Source organism: Panthera onca, chromosome C2, assembly GCF_046562875.1.
Source record: "Panthera onca isolate mPanOnc1 chromosome C2, mPanOnc1 haplotype 2, whole genome shotgun sequence".
Classification (NCBI taxonomy): domain Eukaryota; kingdom Metazoa; phylum Chordata; class Mammalia; order Carnivora; family Felidae; genus Panthera; species Panthera onca.
Genome location: NC_138347.1, coordinates 113,464,675 through 113,491,325, shown reverse-complemented (window position 1 = coordinate 113,491,325; position 26,651 = coordinate 113,464,675). Strand labels below are relative to the sequence as shown.

General features: G+C 43.1%; 1 protein-coding gene across 1 annotated transcript in view; it reads right to left on the bottom strand.

Moving 5' to 3' along the window:
- CLRN1 (clarin 1) overlaps window positions 1-23,991 on the bottom strand; it is a 39,211-nt gene extending 15,220 nt beyond the window's left edge. Inside the window, exon 1 of the mRNA XM_060638950.3 lies at window positions 23,653-23,991. Within this exon, the coding sequence (XP_060494933.1) occupies window positions 23,653-23,905 (253 nt within the window). The 5' untranslated portion in view covers window positions 23,906-23,991. The remainder of the gene's footprint in view (window positions 1-23,652) is intronic.
- Window positions 23,992-26,651: the final 2,660 nt, after the last annotated feature.

Sequence of the window (26,651 nt, the reverse complement as noted above, 5' to 3'; positions counted from 1 at the left end):
TGGGGGTGGTGACAGGTTATCAGATTTGGAGTATATCTTGGAGATAGAAGATAGGACTTGTCGAAAGAAAGGACTCAAGGATAAGCAGCCGAATAAATGGTGATGCTATTAACTGACACAGACAAGGAGAAGGTGTGGGTTTGGGCATGGGAGTGGGAAATAAGGCAGAAGTCCTGTTTAAAATATGCAATTAGAGGTGCCAAATAGGATTCATGTGTCTGGAGGTCTGGGGAGAAGGTGGAGGTATTTAGGGAGGTGAAACCAAGGGGGAGGAAGCAAAGTGCTTAGGGCATGCAATTTAAGGGGATAATCACTCTCCGGGGCTAACCCTGCACTTTCATGAGCCTGAGAGTGAATGTCTCCTTAAATTTTATGACTAGGGGCCTCCACGGCCTCACCCTGGTATTTAAAACCAGAGGAATGGCTATCACCTGCAGAGAAACTGTAGTTAGAGAAGGGCAGGGCCCTGGGACTCCCCTACATTTCCCTGCACAAGAGAGAGGAGAAATCAGCCAAGGAGACTGAGAAAGAGAGCTTGTGACTTAGGAACAAATCCATGGATGGGATGGCAGAGAAGCCAAGGGAAGAAAATGGTCCAAACAATGATGTGAATCTATAAGGACAGGTATGAGGGTGCCTGGGTGGCTCAGCTGGTTGAGGGTCCGACTCTTGATTTTGGCTCAGGGCATGATACCAGGGTCGTGGGATCAAGCCCTGCATTGGGCTCTGTGCTGAATGTGGAACCTGCTTGAGATTCTCTCCCTCTTCCCCTGCCCTGCTTGCACATGCGCGCGCGCACTCTCTCTCTCTCAATTTAAAAAAGAACAGATACGGAGTTCTTATCAAAGTATGTTAGATGGAAAAAACAAACAAATAGAAGTGTGCACCATTCTATCATTTGGGAAAAAGCCAAAGGGGAATGTATACAATAACAAATAATTTAAGTGCTTATCTGATTTAATTCTTTCAATATACCACCTGCCACAGGAGAAAACTAGAGCTCAGGGGTGTGGTAACATACCCAAGATTTATACATAGTAAGTGGTGGAGATTCAAACTCTTGTCCTCACTGTAAGTCACCATGCTACAGTAGCTTCAGGGCCAGGCATGCTTATCCACACTATTTCTAGAAGGCTACACATGAAACTGGTAACATTGCTTCTGGAGAAAGAGACTGAGGGATATTTCATTATGAAACTCTTGGATTTGTTTCTTTTTTACTTCTTGGGAAGCCTTTTCTATTCAGTGAAAACCTAAATAGTAGATAGATAAAGACAGAAAACTCCTGTGACTGTTCTAGATTAAGGGAGACTTCAGAGACTTGTTGCTAAATACAATGTATGGATATTGTTTGTGATTTGAACAAACACTTTATAAAAGTCACTTTTGAGATAACCGGAGAAAATTGAACACGGACTGGGTATTAGGTAATATTACGTAACTATCATTGATTTTGTTGTTTGTGTTAATGGTGTTGCGGTTGTACCTTTGAAAGTCCTCATCATTTAGAAACGATATGGGTGAGATAGGTTGATAGAGTACAACAATTCCTCATGTGCGTGGCATAGTGGCAATATGGATGTTAAAGTTCACGGGTGTTCGCTGGTCCACCCTGCCCTGTGTTCTAGGGGCACACAGTGAACCAGCTAGCCTTATTCTGCGGATGCCCTGCCCTCCTGAGCCTGCAACTGCTGAGACCGCACAATCGATCCAACCTGCTGTGCTTAGCTCGATCAGCTGTTGATTTGGTTTTTACTAGCAGTTATCAAAAAATCTGCCTCCATCTACCTACCCTTTAAATGAGGTGGCAACCTCCTTGTCTCAGATAGGGTAGCTAGGTGAAGCCTGTCCGAAAATTGCGGCTTGTTACCCAAATGAAACAAAGGCTGAAAGAAGTTGCGCTGATTTGCCCCCTGGAAAGAAAAGCTAGGAGCTAAAATAAATTGTCACATGGAGCATTCTAATTCTTATGAAGTCTCTTACAATTTCCACCCTTGTGAGAAAAGTCACCCAGCAGGGCACTAATCCCTGCAAGTTACACAGTTATTTACATTTTCTCAGGTTTCTGTTTTTGATGAAAATTCCCTGAGTCTGTAACAATCGGCCAGAACTCTGGTAACATCGTTCCATTTCACACTAACATTCACAGGACTTTTGCGTGGCTGAAGCTGAGAGCAGACTTCAAATAAATACCGGGAGGTGTCACTTCAGCGAGATTGGATACTGTGTATCTAGGAGGTAGGTATGTTTGGTCTTTCCTTCCTTTTAGGTTTGGGATTGTAACACAGACAAAGGATTTGAACGTTTTGATCTGTGGAGGGGCTGTCATTAAATCCAGCCCAAGTCACTTCTGGCCTCCAGAAATTACTTAATTAGCTTTTGCAAGTGAAAGGGAGTTACTTATTAAAGCCCGCAGCTGATGCCACATTAGTACTGCAGGCTTGTACTCAGAATCACTCTCCTTGTCCTTCGTTCTCTTCTCACGGACTTCCTCCACTCTGTGCGCGAGTCCATGTGCCTGCCTCTCCCCATCTTCAGACCACCCCAGCCCCCAAGTGCCCTTCTTCTCCGTTATTTCATCACCGAACTTCCTCAAAAAGCAATACATGAGTAGTACCAACAGGACTAAAATTAACAACCAAAAGTTACATAGCATTTGCTATGTTCCAGGTACTTTACCTATATTGCATAAATTAGAAACTTAAATGTTTTAATCCTTACAACATAAATTGAAGCATAACTCAGGCAACAGATGTTGCCAACAGACATTGGCGAGGATGCGGAGAAAGAGGATCTCTTTTGCCCTGCTGGTGGGCATGCAAACTGGGGCAGCCACTCTGGAAAACAGTATGGGGTGCCTCAAAAAACTAAAAATAGAACTACCCTATGACCCAGCAATTGCACTACTAGGCGTTTATCCAAGGGATACAGGTGTGCTGTTTCAAAGGGACACGCGCACCCCAGTGTTTATAGCAGCACTATCGACAGTAGCCGAGGTAAGGAAAGAGCCCAAATGTCCACAGATGGATGAATGGATAAAGAAAATGTGGTATATATATATATATATGCATGCATATATTATATTTATACTATATATATATATATAATATATATATGTATAATGGAGTATTACTCAGCTGTCAAAAAGAATGAAATCTTTCCATCTGCAACTATGTGGATGGTACTAGAGGGCATTATGCTAAGCGAAATTAGAGAAAGACAAATATCATATGACTTCACTCATATGAGGACTTTAAGACACAGAACAGATGAACACAAGGGAAGGGAAGCAAAAATAATATAAAAACAGGGAGGGGGACAAAACAGAAGAGACTCATAAATATGGAGAACAAACTGAGGGTTACTGGAGGGGTTGTGGGAGGAGGGATGGGCTAAATGGGTAAGGGGCATTAAGGAATCTACTCCCGAAATCATTGTTGCACTATATGCTAACTTGGATATAAATTAAAAATAATAATAAATAAATAATGACCTAATGGGGAAAAAAAGCAAAACCACTAATTTGAAAAGAAAAAAATTTAATAAATTGAAGCATAGATGAGAGATCTAAATCTTTTAATTGTCACAACATAAAACATAAATGAGGGAGACTTAAGTCTTACAACAGCATAAGGAAGGTGCCATTTTATTCTCAATGTATAGACTTAAAAAACAAAAAAACCCTGAGGCACAAAGAAGTAAACTAGCCCAGTCAGGGGCATCTGTGCCTTTGCTTTTAACCCTCCTTGCTATTTTTTAGATTAAAGTAAAATTAACACAGTAAAGAATTCTCCCCTTTCACTGTATACTTCTGTGAATTTTGATAAACTCATTCTGTCATGTAACCACCACCACAATCAATATATAGAACAATTTCACCATTCTAAGAACTTCCCCATTTCTCCTTTATAGTCCACCTGCCCCCACTCCCCACCCCCTCGTGCTGTATGTGTAACTTTGTAAAAGCTGCCAATTGTTGTCCAGAGTGGCTGTGTCATTTCACAACCTTCCCACCAGCAAAGTATGAGTCCCAGCCTTCTGCATTCTTGCTGGCACTTGGCAGCTTTTTAAAACTGTAGCCATTAAATAGGTGTGTCGTTTACCTCATTGTAGTTTTACTTAGCATTTTCCAAATGACTAATGATACTGAGCATCATTCTGTGAGTTTATTTGCCTTCTGTATATCTCTTTTTGGTGAAGTGTCTCTTTATATCTTTTGTGCATTTTTTATTGGATTGTTTCTTATTACTGAGTTCTGAGAATTCTTTATGCATGCTGGATACAAGCCCTTTATCAGATAAGTAATTCACAAATATTTTCTCTAAGTACGTGGCTTGTCTGTTCATTCTCTTATCAGTGCCTTTTGAAAAGCAGTTCTGATTTTTATGAGTTCTAGTTTATCAATTGTTTTTCTTTTATGTATCATGTTTTGGATGTCAAATCTAAGAAGTCTTTGCCTCATGCAAGGTCACAAGTATTTTCTCCTATGTTTTTCTTCTAGACATTTTTTAGTTTTAGGTTCACATTTAAGTCTGTGATCCATTTTGAGTTATTTTTTGTATATGGTCATGGTTAAATTTGTTTGTTTGTTTGTTTTGGCATATGGATATCCAATAGTTTCAGTCCTTAAAAGGCTGAACATAGACTTAACATATGACCCAGCAATCCTATTTCTAGATATTTGTCTAAGAGAATTAAAAGCATATGTCTACACAAAAATCTGTACGGAGATGTTTATAGTGGCGTCATTAATATTTGCCAAAAATTGGAAACATCTTAAATATCGATCAACTGGTGAATGGATAAACAAGCTTTGGCCTGTCCACAGAATAGCATACTTCTTAGTAATACAAAGGAATGGACTATTGCTGCATTCAATAACACGGATGGATCTGAAATGCATTATGCTAACTGAAATTAACTACACTCAAAAGGCTGCATGTTGTATGATTCCATACACGTGACATTCTGGAAATAGCAAGATGATAAGGACAACACACAGATCAGGTTTTGCCCAAGGTTGGCAGTGAGAGAGGAGATTGACCACGAAGGGGGGCACAAGGGTAATTTGGAGAGTAATGGAAGGCTGTATATCCTGAATGTGGTGGTATTTACGCACCTTTATGTATTAGTCAAAATTCATAGGCCGGTACTCCTAAAAAGCATGAATTTTACTGTACGTAATTATACCTCAATAAACCTGCCTAAAACTAAAAAAGAGCATGAGGGCAAGGTCTGGAATGAGTAGGCTCTTCCAGACGTGAGCAAGGGCCTCAGCAAAGGTGACAGTTTGGCACGGAGGAGGACGAGCTCAGTAGAAGGGAAGAAAAGGAGCACAGGCCAAGAGCCAAGTGCCAGGTTCTAGTCCACCATGTGACCTTGAGCAGGTCAAAGAGTCCCTGTTTCTCTCTGCAAAATGAAGGTGTTCCGTGGGGCAGCCTGGGAAGGGACCAGGCATTTGAAATTAGAGGAGGTTCACATGTCAGCTTCTTTTCTAAGTCTGTGAAGTCTCTAAATCTTGATCTCCTTATCTGAAAAATAAGTCTAATTCTGCCTTTCTCTCAAAACTGTGAGGACTCTATGACCTCAGTGTAGGGAGTAGCTAGCACAAGGTAGGAGGTCAGGAGAAGCTCTCCGTGCTGTGCCCCTAGGCCAGCTCGACCACTGTTCATAGCCATCCCTTCTCACCTCCTCAAGCACACTGCTGAGGATTTCTCTTCTCTCTCTGCCACGCAATTTCCTCCTCTCTTTGGATCAGCCCCTTGGGCCACAAAAAACATGCTGTCATTTTCTCATCGTAAAAAACTCTCACGTGGGGCGCCTGGGTGGCTCAGTCGGTTGAGTGTCCGACTTCAGCTCAGGTCTTGATATCCCAGTTTGTGAGTTTGATCCTCACATCAGGCTGGCTGCTGTCGGTGTGGAGCTGCTTTGGATCCTCTGTCCCCCTCTCTCTCTGCCCCTCCCACGCTCATGCTCCCTTTCTCAAAAAAAAAAAAAAAAAAAAAAAAAAAAAAAGTCACTTAAGCCCTCCAGCTATTACTCCTTTTTTTTTTTTTTTTTTTTTTTTAATTTCCCTTAAGCAAAACCTCTCCAGGAGTTGGCTATATTCTCAGCAGCAACTCCCTCTCTCCACTATTTCTCTTGAACCCACTGCACTGATAACAGCATTTCCCAAGAGAGGTTCGAGCTGCCAAACCCAATAGTCAATCTTTGTCCCCATCTTCCTTGGTCTACATTTGGCACAGTGGCTCCCTCCCTCCTCCTCGAAGTGCTGTCTTCCCCTGGATCCCAGACACTACACTCTCCTGGTTTTGCCACCTTACAGGCTGCTATCTGGATCTGCTATGTTGGTTCATCCTTATCCCTGGGGTCATCCAGGGGATGACTCCATTCTTGTACCTCTTCTCTTCTCCCTCTTCCCTCACTTCCTTGGTGCTCCATCCGGTGGCATGGCTTTTACTAGAAACACTCTCAAACAGATATTTCCAGCCCAGACTTTCCCCCTGAATGCCACACTTGAAGTTTCCAGCCAACTTCCTATTGACTATCTTGACTGGGATCTTAAATAGGAGTCTCATTGTGTCCCAAACTGCACCCGTGCTTTTCCTGTCCTCACACTTGCTTCCTTCAGCCTTCTTCATCTCAGTGGCTGGAAGCTCCACTCTTCCTTGGCATCATCCTTGATTCTTCTCTGACTCTCATGTTTCATCCACCAGGAAAACCTGTGGGCACTACCTTTAGAATCTGACCACTTCTCTCTATTCCCACTGCCCCACCGGGTCTAAGCCAGCGTCATCTCTCACTTGGATGGCTGCAAGGGCTTCCTACCCGGTCTCTCTGGTTCCATCCCTCCTTCTTACAATCCACTCTCAACCCAGGAGCCAGAGGGATCTTTAAAAAAATGAATTGGTTCAGGAGTACCTGGGTGGTTCAGTAGGTTAAGTGTCTGACTCAATCTCAGCTCACATCTTGATCTCAGGGCCATGAGTTCAAGCCCTGAGTTGAACTCCATGCTGGGCGTGGAACCTACTTTAAAAAAGTGAATTGGTTCTGGGACACCTGGTGGCTCAGTCAGTTAAGCACCTGACTTCCACTCAAGTTATGATCTTGTGGTCTGAGGGTTTGAGCTGTGCTGACAGCTTAGAGCCTGGAGCATGCTTTAGACTGTGTCTCCCTCTCTCTCTGCCCCTCCCCTGCTCATGCTGTCTGTCTCTCTCTCTCTCTCTCTCTCTCTCTCTCTCTCTCAAAAATAAATAGACATTAAAAGAAAAAAATTTTTTAATGAATTGGTTCATATCAATCCCCTGCTTAAACACTTCCAGTGGATTCTGCTCTCAGAGGATAAGCCAAGTCATTATAATAGCCTACTAGAACCTATGTGGCTGGACTCATTGCCAGACCTCTGACTTCATCTGCTACCCATTCCCTTGAGGAGTGTGCCCTAGCCACTGGACTCATTACTGTACTTCAAACATGCCAAGAGCACTTCTACCGCAGGGCCTTTGCACATACTGCTCCCTCTGCCTGGACAGTCCCCTAGATATTCCCATGGCTTGCTCCCTCACCTCCGTGTCTTTACTTAGATGCTCTGTCAGAGGGCCTTCTTTGACCACCATATTTAAAGTTGTCATCTCCTGCCCACTCACCTTCCCTTCCAACTCTTCTCCTTTCCTTACTTTTACTTTTCTCCTTAGCAATTATCACCACCTGACCAAGTCTATACTTTTACTTGTTTGTTTCTCTCCTGACACAAGGGCAGGTGCATTGGTCTATTTTATTCACTGCTATATCCCTAGCACCTAAGAATGCCTGGCACAGTGTAGATTAGTATTTCTCAACTTTTTTTTTTTTTCATTACTGCTCCTCACCCCAGGAGTCTTTTCAGACATTTCTCCTAATCACCCTTTCCCAATGACATCTTAATACCACAGATATATTGTGTATTGATTTCAGTATTATATTTATATATTTGCTTTATACACATACACACTTTTTATTTATATTTATTATTTTCATAGACACTTCTTAAAGAGTAAGAGTTTTTTTCCTGCTCCCAAGAACCAATTTTCATCCCCTTACAGGGAATATAGCAGCCATTAAGAATGCATGATGTAGCTGTTAGACATGTTTATGTTGGATAGATACCTTTTGCTTGGAGTAGGATGCAGGGATTGAGTCTGATGTGGTTAGCGGGTCTGGGGTTTCTTGGCAGAAGTCAGTGGTTTATACTAAAGGGAGTTACTTCCACAAAGGTAAAAGGGAAGGAAAAAAGAGGAGTAGACAGTCCATTTGGTGACCCCAGGGCTAGAGGAGAAGAGGGGGGTTAGCAGCTTCTAGTGTGATGGGAGTTTCTGGTTAAGAACTTGAATTTGTCAGGGCGCCTGTATGGTTCAGTTGGTAAAGCGTCCAGCTTCGGCTTGGGTCATGATCTTGCGGTTTGTGAGTTCGAGCCCCGCGTCAGGCTCTGTGCTGACAGCTCAAAGCCTGGAGCCTGCTTCGGATCTTGTGTCTCCCTCTCTCTCTGCCCCTCCCCCACTCATGCTCTGTCTCTCAATAATAAATAAAAGTTAAAAAAAAATTTTTAAAAAGAAGAACTTGAATTTGGCTGTGGAGTTTAGCAGTCGCTGTTGACCTTGATGTAACCTACTGGTGGTAATAGAAGCTGGATTGAGAGAGTTTTGGGAGAGAATCTGGGGCAATAGAGATAAAATAGAATAATCACCAGAGGGATGATAGGAACCTTTTTTTTTTTTTTTTTTAAAGAAGTTGAAAGACCTGGTTGGTAACTGGAATGGAATCTCAAATCTCTTTATTAAAAGAAAAATTTAAATCCAACATATTTGGGGGTTGTCGACCTGTTACGTGGAAACTGATGGCTGCTTAATAGCAAGGTTTAAAGTCTGAGATTTGTAAAAGAATTCATCTCAATTCAAGGGGCTCCTGGGTGGTTCACTTGGCTGGGCGTCTGACTTCAGCTCAGGTCATGATCTCACAGTCTGTGAGTTCAAGCCCCGCATCGGGCTCTGTGCTGATAGCTCAGAACCTGGAGCCTGCCTCAGATTCTGTGTCTCCCTCTCTGCCCCTCCCCCACTCACGCTCTGTCTCTCTCTCTGTTTCAAAAATAAATAGATGTTAAAAAAAAAAGAATTCATCTCAATCCGAAACATGACAAAGCTCTTTTTCATTAGCAGGGCGGGGAGATTAGGAAAAGATGGACTTGCTCCTCACTGTGTTTCTATTCAAATGTCCAAGTGTTTATAGAGGAATTTTTGAAAATAAATGAACAACATTATAACAATGAAGTGGAGATTAAGATAAAAATCTCACGCACAGTCCTACCAATACAAAAGCAAGGTTTTCCCTTTTATTTTAGTCGTTTCAAATCTTTGTCCATCTTAATACTTATTTCCTATGTTATACTCGTAATGGAGTTTTGAGGTTCTATTCTGTACGTCTTATTCAGAATAGAAGCGTTTTCCATGTCATACGTGTTGTCTTCACAACTATCATACAGATAACAACGTGGATTTTCCATCAAGCTGATGCACTGCCGTCTGTTAGGTTATCGTCCATGGTTTCGGCATTCCAGCTGAGTCTGTAATGGCCACCTTCAAGCATGAGCAACCCTAACTTTTTTGGATGAACTTCCAGGAAAGGAGTGACTTGGATCAGAATGCTTTCTAAAAGAATGCTGTATCCCAAACTTCACAGAAGACCATGGGGGAGGGGAGGGGGGAAGAAAAGTTACAGAGAGGGAAGGAGGCAAACCATGAGAGACTCTTAAAAACCGAGAACAAACTGAGGGTTGATGGGGGGTGGGAGGGAGGGGAAGGTGAGTGATGGGCATTGAGGAGGGCACCCATTGGGATGAGCACCGGGTGTTGTGTGGAAACCAATTTGACAATAAATTTCATATTAAAAAAAATAATAAAAAAAAATAAAAGAATGCTATATATGTATAGATCCAAGGTAACCTAAGGAAGGTGAGTTATGTTTTGTAACATACATGTCAAACTGCTGGTTCAGAGCTCAGTTTCTCTTCCCTGCAGTCTGTAAGCAGAGATTTCTGACAAGATTATCTAGTCAGAAACCGAGAGCTAGAAGATACTAGTCATTGAGGCCACTGTCCTAATAGCAGAATAGAAAGCACCTGTCATGGGGTGGGGGGATGGGAAGGAAATCCGCACTGCATAACTAGCTCAGCGAACAGAGAAAGGCTGTCATACCCTCATTAGTGCAGTCGGCTATCACAAAACGGAGCTGAGCGAGTCCTAAGCAGAGGATCTGCAGTGAAAATACAGCCATAGGGGAGCTTTCTGTGGGGAATTGTCCCTCCCTCAATGATTTGGTGGGGGGGGGGGGTCTATTCTTTGAGCCATGTCCCTTGACTCTGTACCCCCATTGCAACTTGGGCCTCTGATCTGTGGGCTCCCCCCCTCCCCCGGCCATCCTGCAGAGTCTTTTCCAGTCTTTTCCGCTTCTGGCCCTTGTCAGATATTCCATCCCTTCCCCCACTCTTAAGCACCTATCACCCCCACCTCCTGCCTCCATTTCTGTCAGTTTGTGTGCCTGGCTTACAGAAGGCTTGAAAACATCCAGTGAATTGAACTCTTCCAAAGAGAAAACAGGGGCTATCAGGGCAATTCTCTCACCTGTCAGTTCCCCATTGCCATGTTTTTTTTGGTTTGGGCCCAACCTTCCCTCCATTCTGAGTGACATTTTCTTCCTCTTGTCCAAGGCCTGGCCTTCTCCCTGTGCTGTCAGACTCATCCTTTTCTACCTCACAGGGTCCTTTCTCAATCCGTTACCTACCTCTCCCGTCTGTCTTCAGCACTTTCTTCAAGCCTCTCCCGTTGTGAACGTACTCGTGGACTCACCCATACATGCTCGTGCACACACAGGCATGCACGCAGGTATGCCTGCAGCCCTTCTCTGAGTCCTTGCCTCCCATTCCCTCCTCAGCTCTTACAAGGACCTCTCTTGCCCACCACTCTATCAGGAATGCTTTAGAAAGGTCTCCCATGACCTTGTGGTGTTAAAATTCAAAGGACTGAGGCACCCGGGTGGCTAAGTTTCCAACTTTGGCTCAGGTCATGACTCATGGTTCATGAGTTCCAGCCTTTCATTGGGCTCCGTGCTGTCAGCATGGAGCCCGCTTCAGATCTCCCGTCCCCCTCTCTCTCTGCCCCTCCCCCGCTCATTCTCTCTGAAACAGAGAGAAAGAAAGAAAGAAAGAAAGAAAGAAAAGAAAGAAAAAGATTAAATTTCAAAGGACTATTTTAATTGCCTCTCGTTTGGCACCTGTGTGGTGTTTGGGACTGTTAACCATTACTTCCTTTTGAAAGTTTCCCCTCTCTCGGTTTCCCCTCTGCTCATTTCCTTTCCAGTTCCCTGCCCCTCCTCCTCAGCCTGCCTTGCCAATCCCTCCTCTCTACCCATAAGTATTGGTATTTTCTAAAACCCACTCTTATTCACCTTCTCATTGGATTCCCCTCCCTGGAAATCTTTCCTTCCATTGTAGATCCCACTACTACCTCTAATCTGCTGATTCCTTCTTCTCTACCCCTACTCCAGACCTGCTCCCATGACCTCCACATCTGTGCAACTGATGGACATCACTTGTTGCTGACCTATAAGTGAACCTCATTAAACATGACCAAAAATAGTGTCCTATTCCCTCTAAACCTTCTCCTCTGTGTTTCTTTTCTCAGTGACTTGCTACAGCTCTCTGTCCTGCAGAAGTCTGGGGTTCGTGTCATGTCGCTAAGGTCTGTTGATTTTTGCTTCAGATTATTTTGGAAATATTTCCCCTCGCTTTCAGCCCTCTGATAATGCTTTGGTTTGGGCCACCAAATATTGGATGAAGGAGCCTGTGGACTGGCCTCTTCACCTCTCTTTTGGTTTTCTTCCAATCCATCTTCTACCTTGTCACATACCTGCTTAACACTGTTAAGTGGCTTCCCACTGCCTTCGAGATCAAATGAACTGCGTTGGTACAGCAAAGTCTTCCATATTCTGGTCACTGCCTTCCTCTCCAGCCTTATCCTCCTTCTCCTTTCTCTCCCATCCTTTGTACTCTGACCACAATAGGCTCTTCATACCTTGGCTCGCACTATTCCTTTGCTCAGAATGGCTTCCTCCGTGCCATTTAGTGAAATCTAACTCTAACTCTTAAGAACTTTCTTCCAGTTTCCTTGTGCCTTGCCCTGACAAAGAATAATTCTACTTCTTGGGGCTGTGTGAATAAAAACAATAATTGTGATAGTAATTAGTGCTATTCAACTATCTACAATTCTGGTTCTTCCCAATTCTGGGCTCGTGATAGGATTGCACGTCCGGGCCCCTTTGAAGTTAGATGTGGCTGTGTAACAACCTTTGTCAACAAATCTAAGTGGAAGTGGCATGTGTCAGTTATGGGTCAGAGGGTTTACTTGCCAGTGTGAGAGTCTCCACAATTCTTTCTAACAACTGGTGGCATTCCAGATGGTGGCTGCACCCTAGAATGGACCTACAGCTGATCTCTGACAAATATGTTCTCTGAGCAAGAGCTCAATCTTTGCTGATTTACCTGTGATGTTTGAACTCACTTGTTGAAACGTAACAGTCCATCTTGACTGACGTACTGGTGCAACTTTTATATGTTGCCAGTTATTTAAAACACTCTTGCTAGATTCTTCATTGTTTGTGAACAAGTACCCTCTCTCATTCCTTCATATCTGCAGAGTCTAGAAGAACGCTTAGGCACATTATAGGCCCCAGTGATTTTTTTTTTTTTTCCTCGGCACGGGGGTGAGGGCGCATAGACTCTAACTTACAGAGAATTTGTGTCTTACATGTAAAGTCATGCTGTTTTCAATAGATCATTGGAGAGTAATAAGAATAAGATAAAAAAACTATTTGTTTTTTACCAACTGCTAAGTATGTTCCTTTATTACTTGCCATTAATTCGTGTTTTATTTGCTGTCTCTAAATGCATGGCTTTCATTTCAGTTGCCTTAAAATTTATTTCTATCTGCTGGTTTCCTCCGTTATATTTTATCTTGAAACTTTGTTCTCCTTTATATCTATTACTGATTCCAGTCTGACAGTCCTATCTTTTATCCTACAGGTCTTGAACAGGAATTTAGTAAGTCCAATCTAAATCTATATTTAGGCATTACCAAGAAGATTAGTTAGAATATCATCCAACACCAAAGCAAGAAGGACAGAGATGCTACTAGGAAGAGTGACAAATAGCCAGGCCTTAACTGAAAGGTAACATAGCAGGTTGAAAAAAGCATAGCTTTTGTAGTTAGGAAAGTTTAGGATTAGTCTCATTTGGCCATTCACTGCTCATGTGGGCGTCTGGATACCTTGGCTCCCTTCTGTGTAAATGTGAGTAGTGACAGAAATAAGTCAAAGAACTTTTGAGACACACAAGTGAGATCACTTACGTGGATGCTCTATGTCGATTTTAAGTAATCGCTTAAATATTTTTTTAACACGATGAGAACGGTAGGGCAGTCATATTTCCACGAAGAGGAGTGGAGGATATAAGAACCCAATGTCTTGAGAGCGTCTGCATTTTCAAGTCTCATGATCAGGCATTGTGGGTGGGTGGGAATTTTGGGCTCACAGGTGGTCAGAGCACTTAACTGTACATTGAGACAGACGATTCCCCCCCCTCCCCATAGGGGTCCCTATGGACATGGAACCCCTGAACACATGGAATTCAGGCAAAGTTTCTATCTTGTAGCCCACACTTTTACTTTTCTCCCCCTCCCTGACCAGGTGGGTGACTATTCCTGTAAATGATCCAGGAACTTTAGATTTATAGCTAATTACTTATTTGGTACCTGTCACACACTTTCCTCAGCATCTGATATATTGTTCTCATTCTCATTTCTATTTCCCTTGTGCAATTTCTTGCACATTCTCTGTAATGACTTCTCTAAAATGATTTTTGGGCCGATGGCACATCTCTAAGGAGGTGATAGTCTCCTGATAGTCTCTTTGGAAGGAGCAGAACCCTTCCACAAGAGACAGGCAGGTGAAGGTCAGAATGTTAGCATTCTTTCTGGATACAGTGCTGGAGAATGTGGCTTAGATCTTCCACCAAGTTCTGCTGAATTCGGTGGCGTCACCCACCTCGTCACAGGTGGGGCTGGACACCTGAGAGCCTCCCAGTCCAGGGCAGAGCAGGCTCCCTTATCCTGATCAGGTGGAAAACAGGCTCCTGTAAGTGGTGGGCAGACTCAGAAAGACGAGAAGCCTCTGGGGCTGAGAGCCAAGTATGCTGTTCCTTACTCAAACTCATCAATCAGATCTCTCGTTCTCGCTGAGGCCAGGCAGGTGTAGGGCAACTGTGAGACCCTTCATGGAAATAAACAGCTGAAGGAGTGGAAACTAAGGATCCTAAAGCCTCCCACCTGTGTGGAAGCAATGCTAAACACTGCTGTTCCTCTTCCCTGCCCTCCTTCTGGAGGTCTTGTCCTTCCCTAATTTGGGGGACTTCTGATGCCTCACCTGCTTCCACCTGTCTTGGCCACTGGCCACCTCTGTAGTTCTCAGCCTTGGCTACACATCAGAATCTCCCAGGGAGCTTCTCAGCCATCCCACTTCTCAGGCACCCCCTCCCGAGATCCTGGTTCGACTGGCCTAGGATGGAGCCTAGGTGATTCTATGGTGCAGGTGATTCTAAGGTGCAACCAGGGTTATGGATCACTGACCCGATGGCTTAGGTTTCATCAACCCTTTTTGCCTTTATCTGGCTGGGTGCAGAATGAAGGTAACACCATCTGTTGAGCTCTGGGAACGAAGGCAGGCTCTGATAATGATGTCAGCCATGGTGCAGCAACCTCTTCCTAGATTAAAGCCATGTGGTAGCTTCAGAGGTCCTGTCTTCCTTCTCAACTTGTCCTCCTCCACATAAAAGGTGTGTAAAAACCGTTGTATTTGGCCCCTTGGTGCTCAGCTATTCATTTTCTTGAAAGGGAGTAAGAGAGAAGGTTTCTTTCTTCTTCCGGAAATGCTCTTGATCTGACTTTCGCCTCAGCCCATCTGCGGCCGGTCATTATGAAAATCCAGTAAAAGGCATTCCTTGACATACGCTCAGTGCATTCGCCTCCTTTAATATCCCCCATAAGCTCACGCCTAGGTATTGAGCCAGGCTGCTTTCTGACAGCTGCCGTGGTCAGGGAGAATGAAATCCGTGACCCCAGCACTTAAGAGGAGGAGACCTCACGGTAAGATAGAACCGTCTAATATGCCAGCTTTTCAGTACTGCGCCTGAATTCCTCTCAGCTGAAGTGTATCTACCTGACTCAACCCAATTCAGAGGCAGCCCCGTCAGTGAGTCTTAATCACCCACGGTGGCTGAGGGACGACAGCTGCTTTGGCGCATATGTGTCTCTGATAACAGAACCCATTTGACTGCTCCTAATCCACAGGGTATGATTATGTTGGGGTAATAACTCCTGAGAATGGCTTTGCTACAATTATAACACGCTGAGAGGGAGCGAAATACGAATCCTGCATAAATTAGTCTGCCAGGTACAGTTTGCTATTAGTCAGCTCTATCCTACCTGTAATAAAAGTGTATCATCTCCCAACCAGTCTGGGTGTTTACAGGCGTGACCGGGTGAAAGACTTATTTGTCATTGTTTAATTTAAATAAGTTTTGTTAAAAAAAAAAAAAAAAAAGGAAGTCTTTAATTTTATGAAATCCCTGATCTACTTCAGAGATAAAAACGAGCTTTTATTTTTCACTTTTTAAAAATGAGATTTTAATTTATGCTCTAATTCTAATCCACTGGCTCCTAATAAAATACCAGTTTTTGAAGTTAACCAAATGCTATGTACCTGCTTTTCTTTTTATCTCTGCCTCTGTTTTGAACACTCAAGACACCTCAGAAAAGAGCCTGCCATTTTGGTGAGATAATTGTTGTGGTCAAGTAAGTAATTCTGAAGATCATACCATGAAGGGTTTTGTTGGTGGTGATCTTAAGTCAGCCAGCCACAGGAGCAATCAGCTCACTCTGCTTTCAACATAAATTATCAACATTAATGTAATATAATTTCATAACCCAAAGATTAGCCATAAGCATGTGACCCGCTCAACCTAGATTATTAAACAGACTTGGCTTGACTGTTTTACCTTCCAAAAGTCAGAGATCGAGGCTGAGACATTAGGGCCACTGGAATGTGAAATAAAGAGGCAGTGAATGAGCCCAAGTCGCTAGGCCAAGGACCATCATCATATTGATATACAAGATTTAGCTCTTGTGATGTCCCAACGTCATTGTTGAAATGGATGGTGAAACTGAAGTTTGCTCTTATATTTTCTTCCTTGCTTTGTGTTCTTTTTGCACGTTGTAAGGAGACAGATGTGGCAGAAGAATGATCGCGATCTATCATGCATCTGAACTTCAGTCTCAGGTTGGCTACCTACTAGATCTGTGACTCGGAGAAGTCCTGTGACCTCTCCGAGTTTACAGTTTCCATTTTTGTTCAAGGGGGAATGGCATCAGAACACGTCCCAAAGGGGTGGAGGTGATATATGCAAAATGCCTGGCACCTATCAGGCACCCAGTAAATGGGCAGCGGAAATAAGTGTTTTTAATTCTGTGTTGTCCAAACGTCCTTGGGGAAGATACCCACAGCTAGTCAAAGAGAAAGCACAGGAGCAAATTGTAAAAATGATTTGGAGTCCTGCTCCGACAGGTGAAGTTCACACACACCAGGGTTAAGTTCCACAAGCCCCACCTGGGACCTATTGCACGGAGATTCAGATGCAGCCCCGTCAGCCTTTGCTTCATGGCTCAGGAGAGCCCAGGTGATGACTTTACTGGCTATTAGAATAGAGAGTAATTTAAAGTAAAGGAAGGGGTGTGTGTGTGTATGCGCTTGTATGCATGCATGTGTGCAAAACTATAGTCCTCAAACGAGGCTAATTCTGTGAGGGATTTTTCCTGGTAAATAGTCTTTTCTATGCCTCTGCCTGGAAAAAGGTCATTTCCTGGCCTAGGCAAGGAGAGAAGTTCCTTTCCTCAACAGCATCTTCCCATATTTCTCACCAATTGGAGGATAATTTCTGCTTCAGTTCCTCCTTTGGGTAAAGAATCCCCCGAGAGTACGAAACACGCTGGTCGTTCCTAATTTCTTGCCATTATCAGTTGATGAAACCAAATGCAAGAAAGAGGAGTTTTTCAGGGAGGATGGCAGAGAAGTTTCTAGGAAAAATAGAGAAAGGGAAAAGTGGAGGAAATAGGAGTTCAGCCTCTCACTGTATTTTGACTTCCCTTTTGCTTTCTCAATAACCCCATCTAGTCTGTTTGGGTGTTTGTGGCTGCCCCTGCTCGCTGCAACCCCAGCAACGCACCTCTTTAGAATTCCAAAACATTCCATTCTTTTTTTTCTCCTTCATTAACCCGTAGTTTTCTACACAAAAAGTAAAAGCTTTTGACCGGGAAGAAGAGGGGCATTCACTTTGATAATAAAATTCATTTGGGTCCTGATAAATGGTAGGTATTTCAGAATACTTTAAAAATCATGAGATTTGAGGACCAAAGAGTAAAGGCACACAAAACTCACAGCTTCCGACAATGGTGGCTGCAATGTGTCAGTGGAGGCTTCAAGCGACAGAATAGAAGGGTCAAGCAATTTTAAAGCCGGAAGGACCTTGTCGAGAACAGCCAGCCCCTCATTATATAGATCATAAAGCGTTTGCACTAGAAGAGATGTTAGAAAGCACCTGGCTTCACCTCCCATTTTACAGATGCAAGAACTGAAAACCAATGAAATGTGATGTGCTCCAAATCCAATCCTCGGTGAGTGACACAGACCTGCCACAAACCCAGGTTAATCCCGGTAGTGTCTGTTTACCGCGCATTTATTAAGCACCTCTCTGTGACGTGCACCGTGTGGGTCCTGCTGGAGGGAGTTCCGGGATGAATGATACCGAACTCCTGCCTTCTGGGGGCTGAGGGTCTCCTTGCAGAGAAATAAATACACTTTCTCAAATACTTATAATCCAAGGTGATTTGAATAGAGCGACTATCAAGGTCTGGGAAGGACAAATCGGGAAACCATTATTAAGCTGAGAGAAGTTGAAGATTTCCCCCTTCGTACCAGTGCTGCTTAACAATCACTTTTGTTGAATGGGAGGAAAACAAAAAGTCTATTTGCTGGACTGTTTTAATGAGTGAATGAGACTAGACAACAGGGTCCTGAGCTAAAAGGCAGGAGGGCCCATGCAAGCTAGGCGAAATGGTACAAGTGGCTGTCTTCCCTCTGCCCTCCTACCAGGTAGGCTTCCCCGCTGAACTCCATAGCTTTCCCTCCCACCAGACCATCCGTTAAGGAAGGGGGGGGGTAGGCAGTGTTACTAGAAGGAGGTACCATCAAAGACCTTTGCGGCTCTGCCGTGAGCAGGCAGGGTGATAGGAGAGATGTGGGATGTGCAGGATGGTGACGAGGGGAGCCCCTGGGTCCTTCCAGGTGGGGGAGCCACACTTGCAGGAAACCATGAAGGTACAGTGCCAACTCTCAGTAACAGTGGCAGAAACTGAGTCCCGACTATTCTACCCCAAGATAGTAGGCTTGAGAAGCCACCTGCTTGCCGACACAAGCAGTTTCAACATCCCCTCTGTAACCTGGGTGATGTGCCTCATTTGGTAAAGAAACTCTGTGCTCTAAAAATATGAAGGGGTGGGGGGTGGTGCCTGGGTGGCTCAGTTAAGCGTCTGGCTCTTGATCTCAGCTCAGGTTATGGTCTCAGGGTCCTGAGTTCAAGCCCCGCATTAGGCTCCGTACTGGGCATGAAGCCCACTTAAAAAAAAAAAACCATGAGATTTTTGGGGCACCTGGGTGGCACAGTTGGTTAAGCATCTGACTCTTGATCTCGGCTCAGGTCATGATCTCACAGTTTGTGAGGTCAAGCCCCACATCGAACTCTGGGCTGATGGTGCGGAGCCTGCTTGGGATTCTGTCTCTCCTTCTCTCTGCCCCTCCCCCACTTGTGTGGCCTTTCTCTCTCTCTCTCTCTCTCTCTCTCTCTCTCTCTCTCTCTCTCTCAAAATAAATAAACTTAAAAAAAATATGAAGTAAGTTAAATCTCTGTTAAGCTTTTTAACACATTTTCAATCATAAGGTCTCAATTAAAATGCTTTTAAAAGTATGACTAAAGTTGCAATCTGTGATCCATGATTGGTGAGATCTTATTTTTCACATTCCAAAAAAAAAAAAAAATTCCATATGTTTTTACCAGCTCATTGAACTATCTTGGCAATAAATAGATCAGCATATCTAGGAATGATTGATACCATATGATTCTTGGGTATCCTATTTTGATGATGCTCTACAGTGTTTCCAAGCACCAAAACAGAAACCCACCCGCACATACTAAGCTCAAAACTGGCAGTTTTTGTCCTGATGGCTACACTAAGAGTTGAAACATCATCATTAAAATTTTACAGGTGACATATCAGGAAAAATTAAGCCCACCGGTTGTGTTTCCTTGAAAGGAAAACAGCCCTTCATCATAATGAATGAAATTGTGTGCTAGGTATGAATGCTAGTGACCTCTAGAAAATGAAGCGCTGACCCATAAGTGGATGAGAATCAGCCAGAGTAAACGAGGCAGAAGTTTTCCCGGCATAACTGTGCATGCTGGCAGGGAAGATTCTTGTTATAATTAAAAGAGATAGAGTGGTCAGTAGGGAACGTTTAATAGGAACAAACATGACAACATTGCCTGACGTTTTTTCTGCTCCATTCCTTATCCTCATGTTACACTATATATCTGGGTTTTAAAAGTGACACATGGCACTGCCCGTGAAAATAACACATACACTTGTGCAGCAGAACCAAGCAAAAATTCATTTAAAATATGGACACTGTCAACGCCCAATTTACTCAGAGTAAATCTCTAGCTAAGTTTGCACTGTCCCGTTGTGATAGCTATTAGCCACATTGAAATGGCTGGTGAGCACTTGAAATGTGGCTAGTTTGGATGGAGGCATGCTGTAAGTTAAAATATACACTGGATTTTAAGGACTTATCACAAAAAAAGTAAAATATCTCTTACGTTGACTACATGTTAAAATGACAGTATTCTGGGTTTCTTGGGTTAAAGAAAAATGTCATCACAATTCATTTCACTTGTTGGGGCGCCTGGGTGGCTTGGTCGGTTAAGCGTCCGACTTCGGCTCAGGTCATGATCTCACGGTCCGTGGGTTCGAGCCCCACATCGGGCTCTGTGCTGACAGCTCAGAGCCTGGAGCCCGTTTCAGATTCTGTGTCTCCCTCTCTCTCTGCCCCTCCCCTGTTCATGCTCTGTCTCTCTCTGTCTCAAAAGTAAATAAACGTTAAAAAAAAAAATTAAAAGAAAAACAAAAAACAATTCATTTCACTTGTTTCCTTTACTCCCTTTTTCTAGTATGGCTACTAGAACATTTAAAATTACATATGTGGCCTGAGTTTATGGCTTACATTGTATTTCTGTTGACCAGTGCTGATCTAAATGAAAAGTTTGGTCAGCGAGGTAGCATTTAGCAATCCCACAGAACCGAAATGTAAATCTGTATTAACTGATGCTGCCTCCACAGTGCGAAGAACCGGGTCACGAAGCGATTGATAGTTGGACGAGCTGCCTTTTCCATTCCTCCTACATTGGAAAGTTTCTTCAATCCAAATGTTTGCTTAGAAACTTTTCTAAGGGGAATATGAGAAAGGGAAAAAGTTCTGGGAACTGAGTCGTGCCCTAATCATAACTGGGGCTCTGGAAGGAACAGGAAAGAATCGTCTACCCTGAGCTCTCTGGGGGCTCTACATTTTGCTCGAAGGATGCCATTATTGAGAAAACAGGGTTAGGCCTCCCATTCTCTTACAGTAACAGGACTACACTTTTCTCTCAGGCGAATGATCTGAGGGCTCTCTTCCTTCAAGAATGCGTTGTTAGAACGTCACTGACAGGGTGATGGCATTTTGAACGTGAAGATATGGACCGTGAAGCCTTCCTGTAGCAGGAGTGTCAATTCAGTGCAGGATGTTCGAATGGCATATTGGTGAGGAAGTTTTTATCACTGAGAGGGCTGCTTGTTTCAATAAGCAGTATGCAGGGCACCTGGGTGGCTAGGTTGGTTAAGCGACGGACTCTTGATTTAGGCTCAGGTCATAATCTCCTGGTTCATGAGATGGAGCCCTATCGGGCTCGGTGCTGACAGTGCAGAGCCTGTTTGGGATTCATTCTCTCTCTCTCTCTCTCTCTCTCTCTCTCTCTCTCTCTCTCTCTCTCCCCCCCCCCCCTCCCTCTCCTTCTCTCTGCCCACCCCCGCTGTTGCCCTCTCTCTCTCTCTCTCAAAATAAACATTTAAGAAAATTAATGAGCACTATGCTTTTTAGGGAATCCAGTATTCACTTTTCCTAATTTTCTCTTGTGTTCCATTGAAAGAGATACTTCTAAGCTTAGGCGGAAAAAGTGATACTGTAGGTATGCTTTGCAGGGTCTCATTGAAGTTAATGAGGTTTTGGGGTGCCTGGGTGCTCAGTCGGTTAAGCATCCAACTCTAGATTTTGGCTCAGGTCATGGTCTCATGGTTTGTGAGTTCAAGCCCCACCTCAGGCTCCATGCTGGCAGTGTGGAGCCTGCTTGGGATTCATTCTCTCTCTCTCTCTCTCTCTCTCTCTCCCCCTCCCACCCTCCCTTCCTTCTTCCCCAGCTCTCTCTCTCTCTCTCAAAGTAAATACATTAAAAAAAAAAAGAAATTAATGAGGTTTTAACACGTCTGGGGTAGAGACAGGTTACACAGAGAGGCTGTCACCACAGAACAGACTAACAAATGTAAGATCTTAACGAGGGTGGGGGGAAACGTTCAAAGTATCACAAGGACAAATGAAATTCTGTCATAGGTGAAGGTATTGTCTAAACCCCACGACTCTATGAGTCCGCACAAAAGCAAAGGGTAGGCCACCTGACTAGCACAATGGTGCCACAGACAGAGCTAACAGAGGACACGGCCATGAAAACTATTCATCAAACCGCTGAGGCATGTGGCTTTGTGAGGATTAAATAAGACAAAACACGCTTCGTGCTTCATGTCTTGTAAGTGTTCACAAAACCTACCGTTTGAAACCTGTCCTATGGGATGAGTAAAGCTGATCTCTGTTTCACTGTACAAAATGCAAAGGCTCCAGAAAACTCACTGTATGGTCCCTGCTTTTGTCTAAATTCATGTGTGAGAAGCCTTCCTCGTGCTTTTTAGCTGTCAATGAATGAGAGTTACCTAATTCCACTCATCTTTTTTCCTCTTTTATTTTTTAATACAGTTGCAAATCATGTGATCTACTTTGTTCTTTCTTCCCCCCAAGGACAGCTAAGCAACTTTAACAGCCCCATTACCTTAATGAACTGAAGCCATTCAGCGAAAAGAGTTGGTATTCACTTCATCAAATCTAGTGGATGATAATTTTCCGAAAAGCTAAAGACTAATTCTTGAGGATTTTTTGGAGCCCTGTGACAATTCGTATCACCTAATAACCTATGTGAGTGAAAGTTGGTGTCCAATGACTGCGAAGAAGATAGAAGGAATGTTGCAGAAATATAAATAGGCCAGCACTGAAATTTAATTAGACACTGCATATGTTAATAATAAATTCAATTAATTTAGCTTTCTACCTATGCTAGAGAAAAAAAAAAATACCCAGGCAAAATAATAATTCATTTTAAATGCCTCACTTGGTAACCTCCTTTCCTGAAGAGTGATTTATGCAGTAATTTACTGGCTGTTTCTTCATAAGATTGTTCCAAACCAGCCCTTTTGAAATAATAATAATTTCTGAATGTGTGTTGTGAGAGATATAACAAATGCCTTCTTATTAATTTTCATTTAATGAGTTGCCTATTCACATGGTAATTTTTTAAAAATTCTCTTCTTAAGATAAACAGGTTATAAATACTGTGGGTAACACTTCCATCTCACAAAAATCGAACAGAAAACCCATCTCATATTCTCTACATGATTTGAAGGTCAATCAGTTGCAAATTTTCTATCCTAAATAGGCATCTGTTTCTTTCCCAGTTAGCATAGCAGATCCGCTTTAAATTCCAAAAGCCAAGTGATTCACATTGGTGAAAAAAGAAAAAAAAAAAAAGAATATTAGCAGCAGGAAAGGTGCTAGCAGGGATAAAAGAGGGATAGATGGGGTACAAAGTCATGGGCAAGGTGGAAAAGAAGTTAGAGTTGCTTAAGGAGCCCATGACACTGATCTTTTTGTTTTGTTTTAAGAACAAAAAGAAGATCGTCTCTTACAGCTTTCTATTTCTCCAAGTTGCTCCCCCTTTAAAAAGATACCAAAATTTCTAGCATAAATATTAATGTTTAAGAGAATTTAATTGCTTACCTTCTCAAAAAGCTTAATTCCATACCAACTCATTAACTATATATTGTCATAATAAAAACAGAATGAAATAATAAGAACAAAATAGTAAAAACCAGGAAGAAGAAATTGCTCACAAGAGTCCTAGATATTTCAAATGGTCCACGTCTGTTTTAAGAGGCTTGTAATAGACAGGGCAAGGCTCTTAAAAATAATTCCTTCTTAAAAGTAATTCCTTGTAACAATTGGGAGAGCGCGCCTAAAGTATTAAATAATTCAAATGCAATTGTTACTTACGTGAGAACCGAAAGGGCCTCGCTCCCAGCCCGCACTGCCTCACACCCTCTCCGTGGAAAAGCCCGTACTGCATTTCTCCCATGAACTTGTCCAGCTCCTGCCCAGAGGCATTGACGAGCAAAGCCCCTGTTTTGCAGAGGAAGGTGGCTTTGATCCACAACGGTGTCCCCAGGGCTGTCACAACTCCAAGGGCGCACACGAAGCTTAACACCCCAGCCATACAAAAAATGACTTTCTTTTGTTGGTTTGGCATGATGAGGAATGGCTTTTGCGAGAGTGAGGTCTAAAGAGGAGACTTTTGTGACTGATGAGAAGTGACTGCCCCTTTGGCTGCATTTATTGTAGAAGCTGAACGGACAGATCCCGGCCACAGAGGCACCTTCACCCTCAACGGTGGTTCTCGTCAGTAGAATGGCAGGATGTGGAGACTTCTTCATCATACTTACTTGACTTCTTTTCTGCTGCTGCTTCTCTCTAATTTGGAAGCTTTGGACTAAGAGTCTGTAAAATAAAACTCTTTCATGCTGCCTTCGACAATCTCCTCTTGTGTCACTTGGTAACAAAGGTCTAAGATAACAGATGGAGTCCTCCCTGTAACTTGATAAATGCCTCCCCTTTCCTCAGCCTTTTGTCTGATTGGATGAGTTGAAACTTTCAGAAACAGGCTTGGCTCCTATGGCAGATTTTCAGCAACCTGAGAAGTGCATTTTTTGATGTGTTTCTGTTTTCGTTTTTGGTGGGGGCTGAAGAGGAGTGTGGACAGAAGAAGAACATATATGTGTTTCTTGGTAATTAATTGATTTTGAAAAATGTTAATGTAACAGGATAAAATATTGAACTGAGTTGGGTTCTGTGTCAATATGAAGTGCCCTAGACCAACCATTAAGGGCCTGTCCCCCTAACTCCTTTTCTTCCCAATCCACGATTTGGAATCATAGAAAAGTTCATTCCAATTTTTCCTGGGGCACAGGTGCAAATATCCAGTTTTCTAAAAGCTTTCCTTCAAAATGCTTTGCTGCTTTAGGACTCTAGCAAGGAAATGAGGTTCTGGGTCTGAGAAATATCTGAATCTATAAAGAAGAGAAGGGCACTGTCATGGAAAGAAGAGATTGCGTTCATATAGTCTGCTCTAAGAATTCACCACAGGGTACCTGGGTGGCTCAGTCGATTAAGTGTTCAACTCTTGATTTTGGCTCAGGTCATGATCTCATGGTTTGTGAGTTTGAGCCCTGCATTGGGTTCTGTACTGACAGCATGGAGCCTGCTTGGGATTCTCTCTCTCCCTCTCTCTCTCTCTGCTTGTCTCTCTCTCTCTTTCTCTCTCTCTCTCTCTCTCAAGTAAACTTAAAAAAAAAAAAAAAAGGAATTTACCACAGAAAAGCAAGGGTCCTAGGAGAAGTCATCAGTTAGAGAGACAAGAGACAAATTCATGAGCAAGATTAAATAGCAAGTAAGTCAGGTTACATCGTTAATGTCTGAAAACTAACGTTGAGAACTTAGTTAACAAATTTTTACCTCAGCATTTCTACTGAGATTTTCCCTTCAGACACAGAATGTGTGTGTGTGTGTGTGTGTGTGTGTGTGTGTGTGTGTTTACTGAGTATCTATTGTATGGCACATTATTGTGCTAGGCTCTGACCCAGAACCTAACTTCTAGTGAGAACTTAGTATGCATGGCATATTGCTCAGTATTTTACCTAAATTATATTATTTAGTCCTCACAATCACTGTATGAAGTGATGATGAAAATGATATCTCCATTTTATAGATAAGGAAACTGAGGCTCAGAGAGACCCAGCAACTTGCCCAAGAGAGTAATGGAGCTGGGATTCAAATCCAGGTGTTCTCATTTTGAGGTTTATCTGCTATCCTGAGCAAAGCCCTTGGCCTTGAAGAGAAGATAAGCTCTTCATCTTGGGTTGTATTGGGCTGGGAGTAATAAGGGCAGAGCAATCCTCACTAATTGTACATCTTGGATGCTTGGAGAACACAGGTATCTTTGAACAGAATTTTCCCACTTGGTCAAAAGCACATATTGATGCTAGTTTCTATTCTCTTGATCCACTTTTAAGCATGTCAGCTTAAGAGAAATTAATAACGGAAGATGTATTTTATGCCACTGTCAGCATAAGTGAATCTCAAGGTTATGCGCACTTTGAGGGGGACTTTACGTACAGTCTTGGACTTCCTGGCACAGCTACCCTCTCTTAGTAGCTTCCAGAGGCTACCTTCTTCTTGTTTTGATTTTTTTTAATGTTTGTTTATATTAGAGAAAGAGCAGGGGAGGGCAGAGAGAGATGGAAAGATGGAGACAGAATCTGAAGCAGGCTCCAGGCTCTGAGCTATCAACACAGAGCCTAACTCAGGGTTCAAACTCATGAGCTATGAGATCATGACCTGAGCCGAAGTCAGATGCTTCAGCGACTGAGCCACCCAGGCGCCCCCAGAGGCTGTCTTGTGAAAGATAGACAAGTAAGTATAGAACTGATCCCAAAATGCCCGTGGCCCTTCAGAGGAAGGGGGCAACATAAACCACGACCACAGAAGAACAGAGCACACACTAGATTCCAAAGAGGCACTCAAAATTAAGTTTCCAATCTAAGTAAGCTTTTTCATTTCATGTAACTTGACACCCACAATAAACAACTCACCACAGGTTATTTGCCCTCCCAATGAATTCTTCCTTGGATTTAGAATAATTGTCATCATTGTCCAGTAATGAAACAAGGGAGCAGCAGTGCCCCCAAGAAGCGGTTATCTGGGGTTACATGTGCTACACCCATTCTAGAAACCTTAGTTTGAGATGTCGAAGAAGAGCTATGCTAATTAAATCAGCATATTCTGTAATTGGAAGAGACAGAATATTTCCAAGCCTGGGAGCAGAAATTATTTACAATGTAATCAATACTATGAGTACATCTATGGAAAGCCTGTGGTAAGAGAGGAGTAGTTAGCATGGGACAGTGGTTTAATGAGAACCAAACCCCAACCCATGGTAT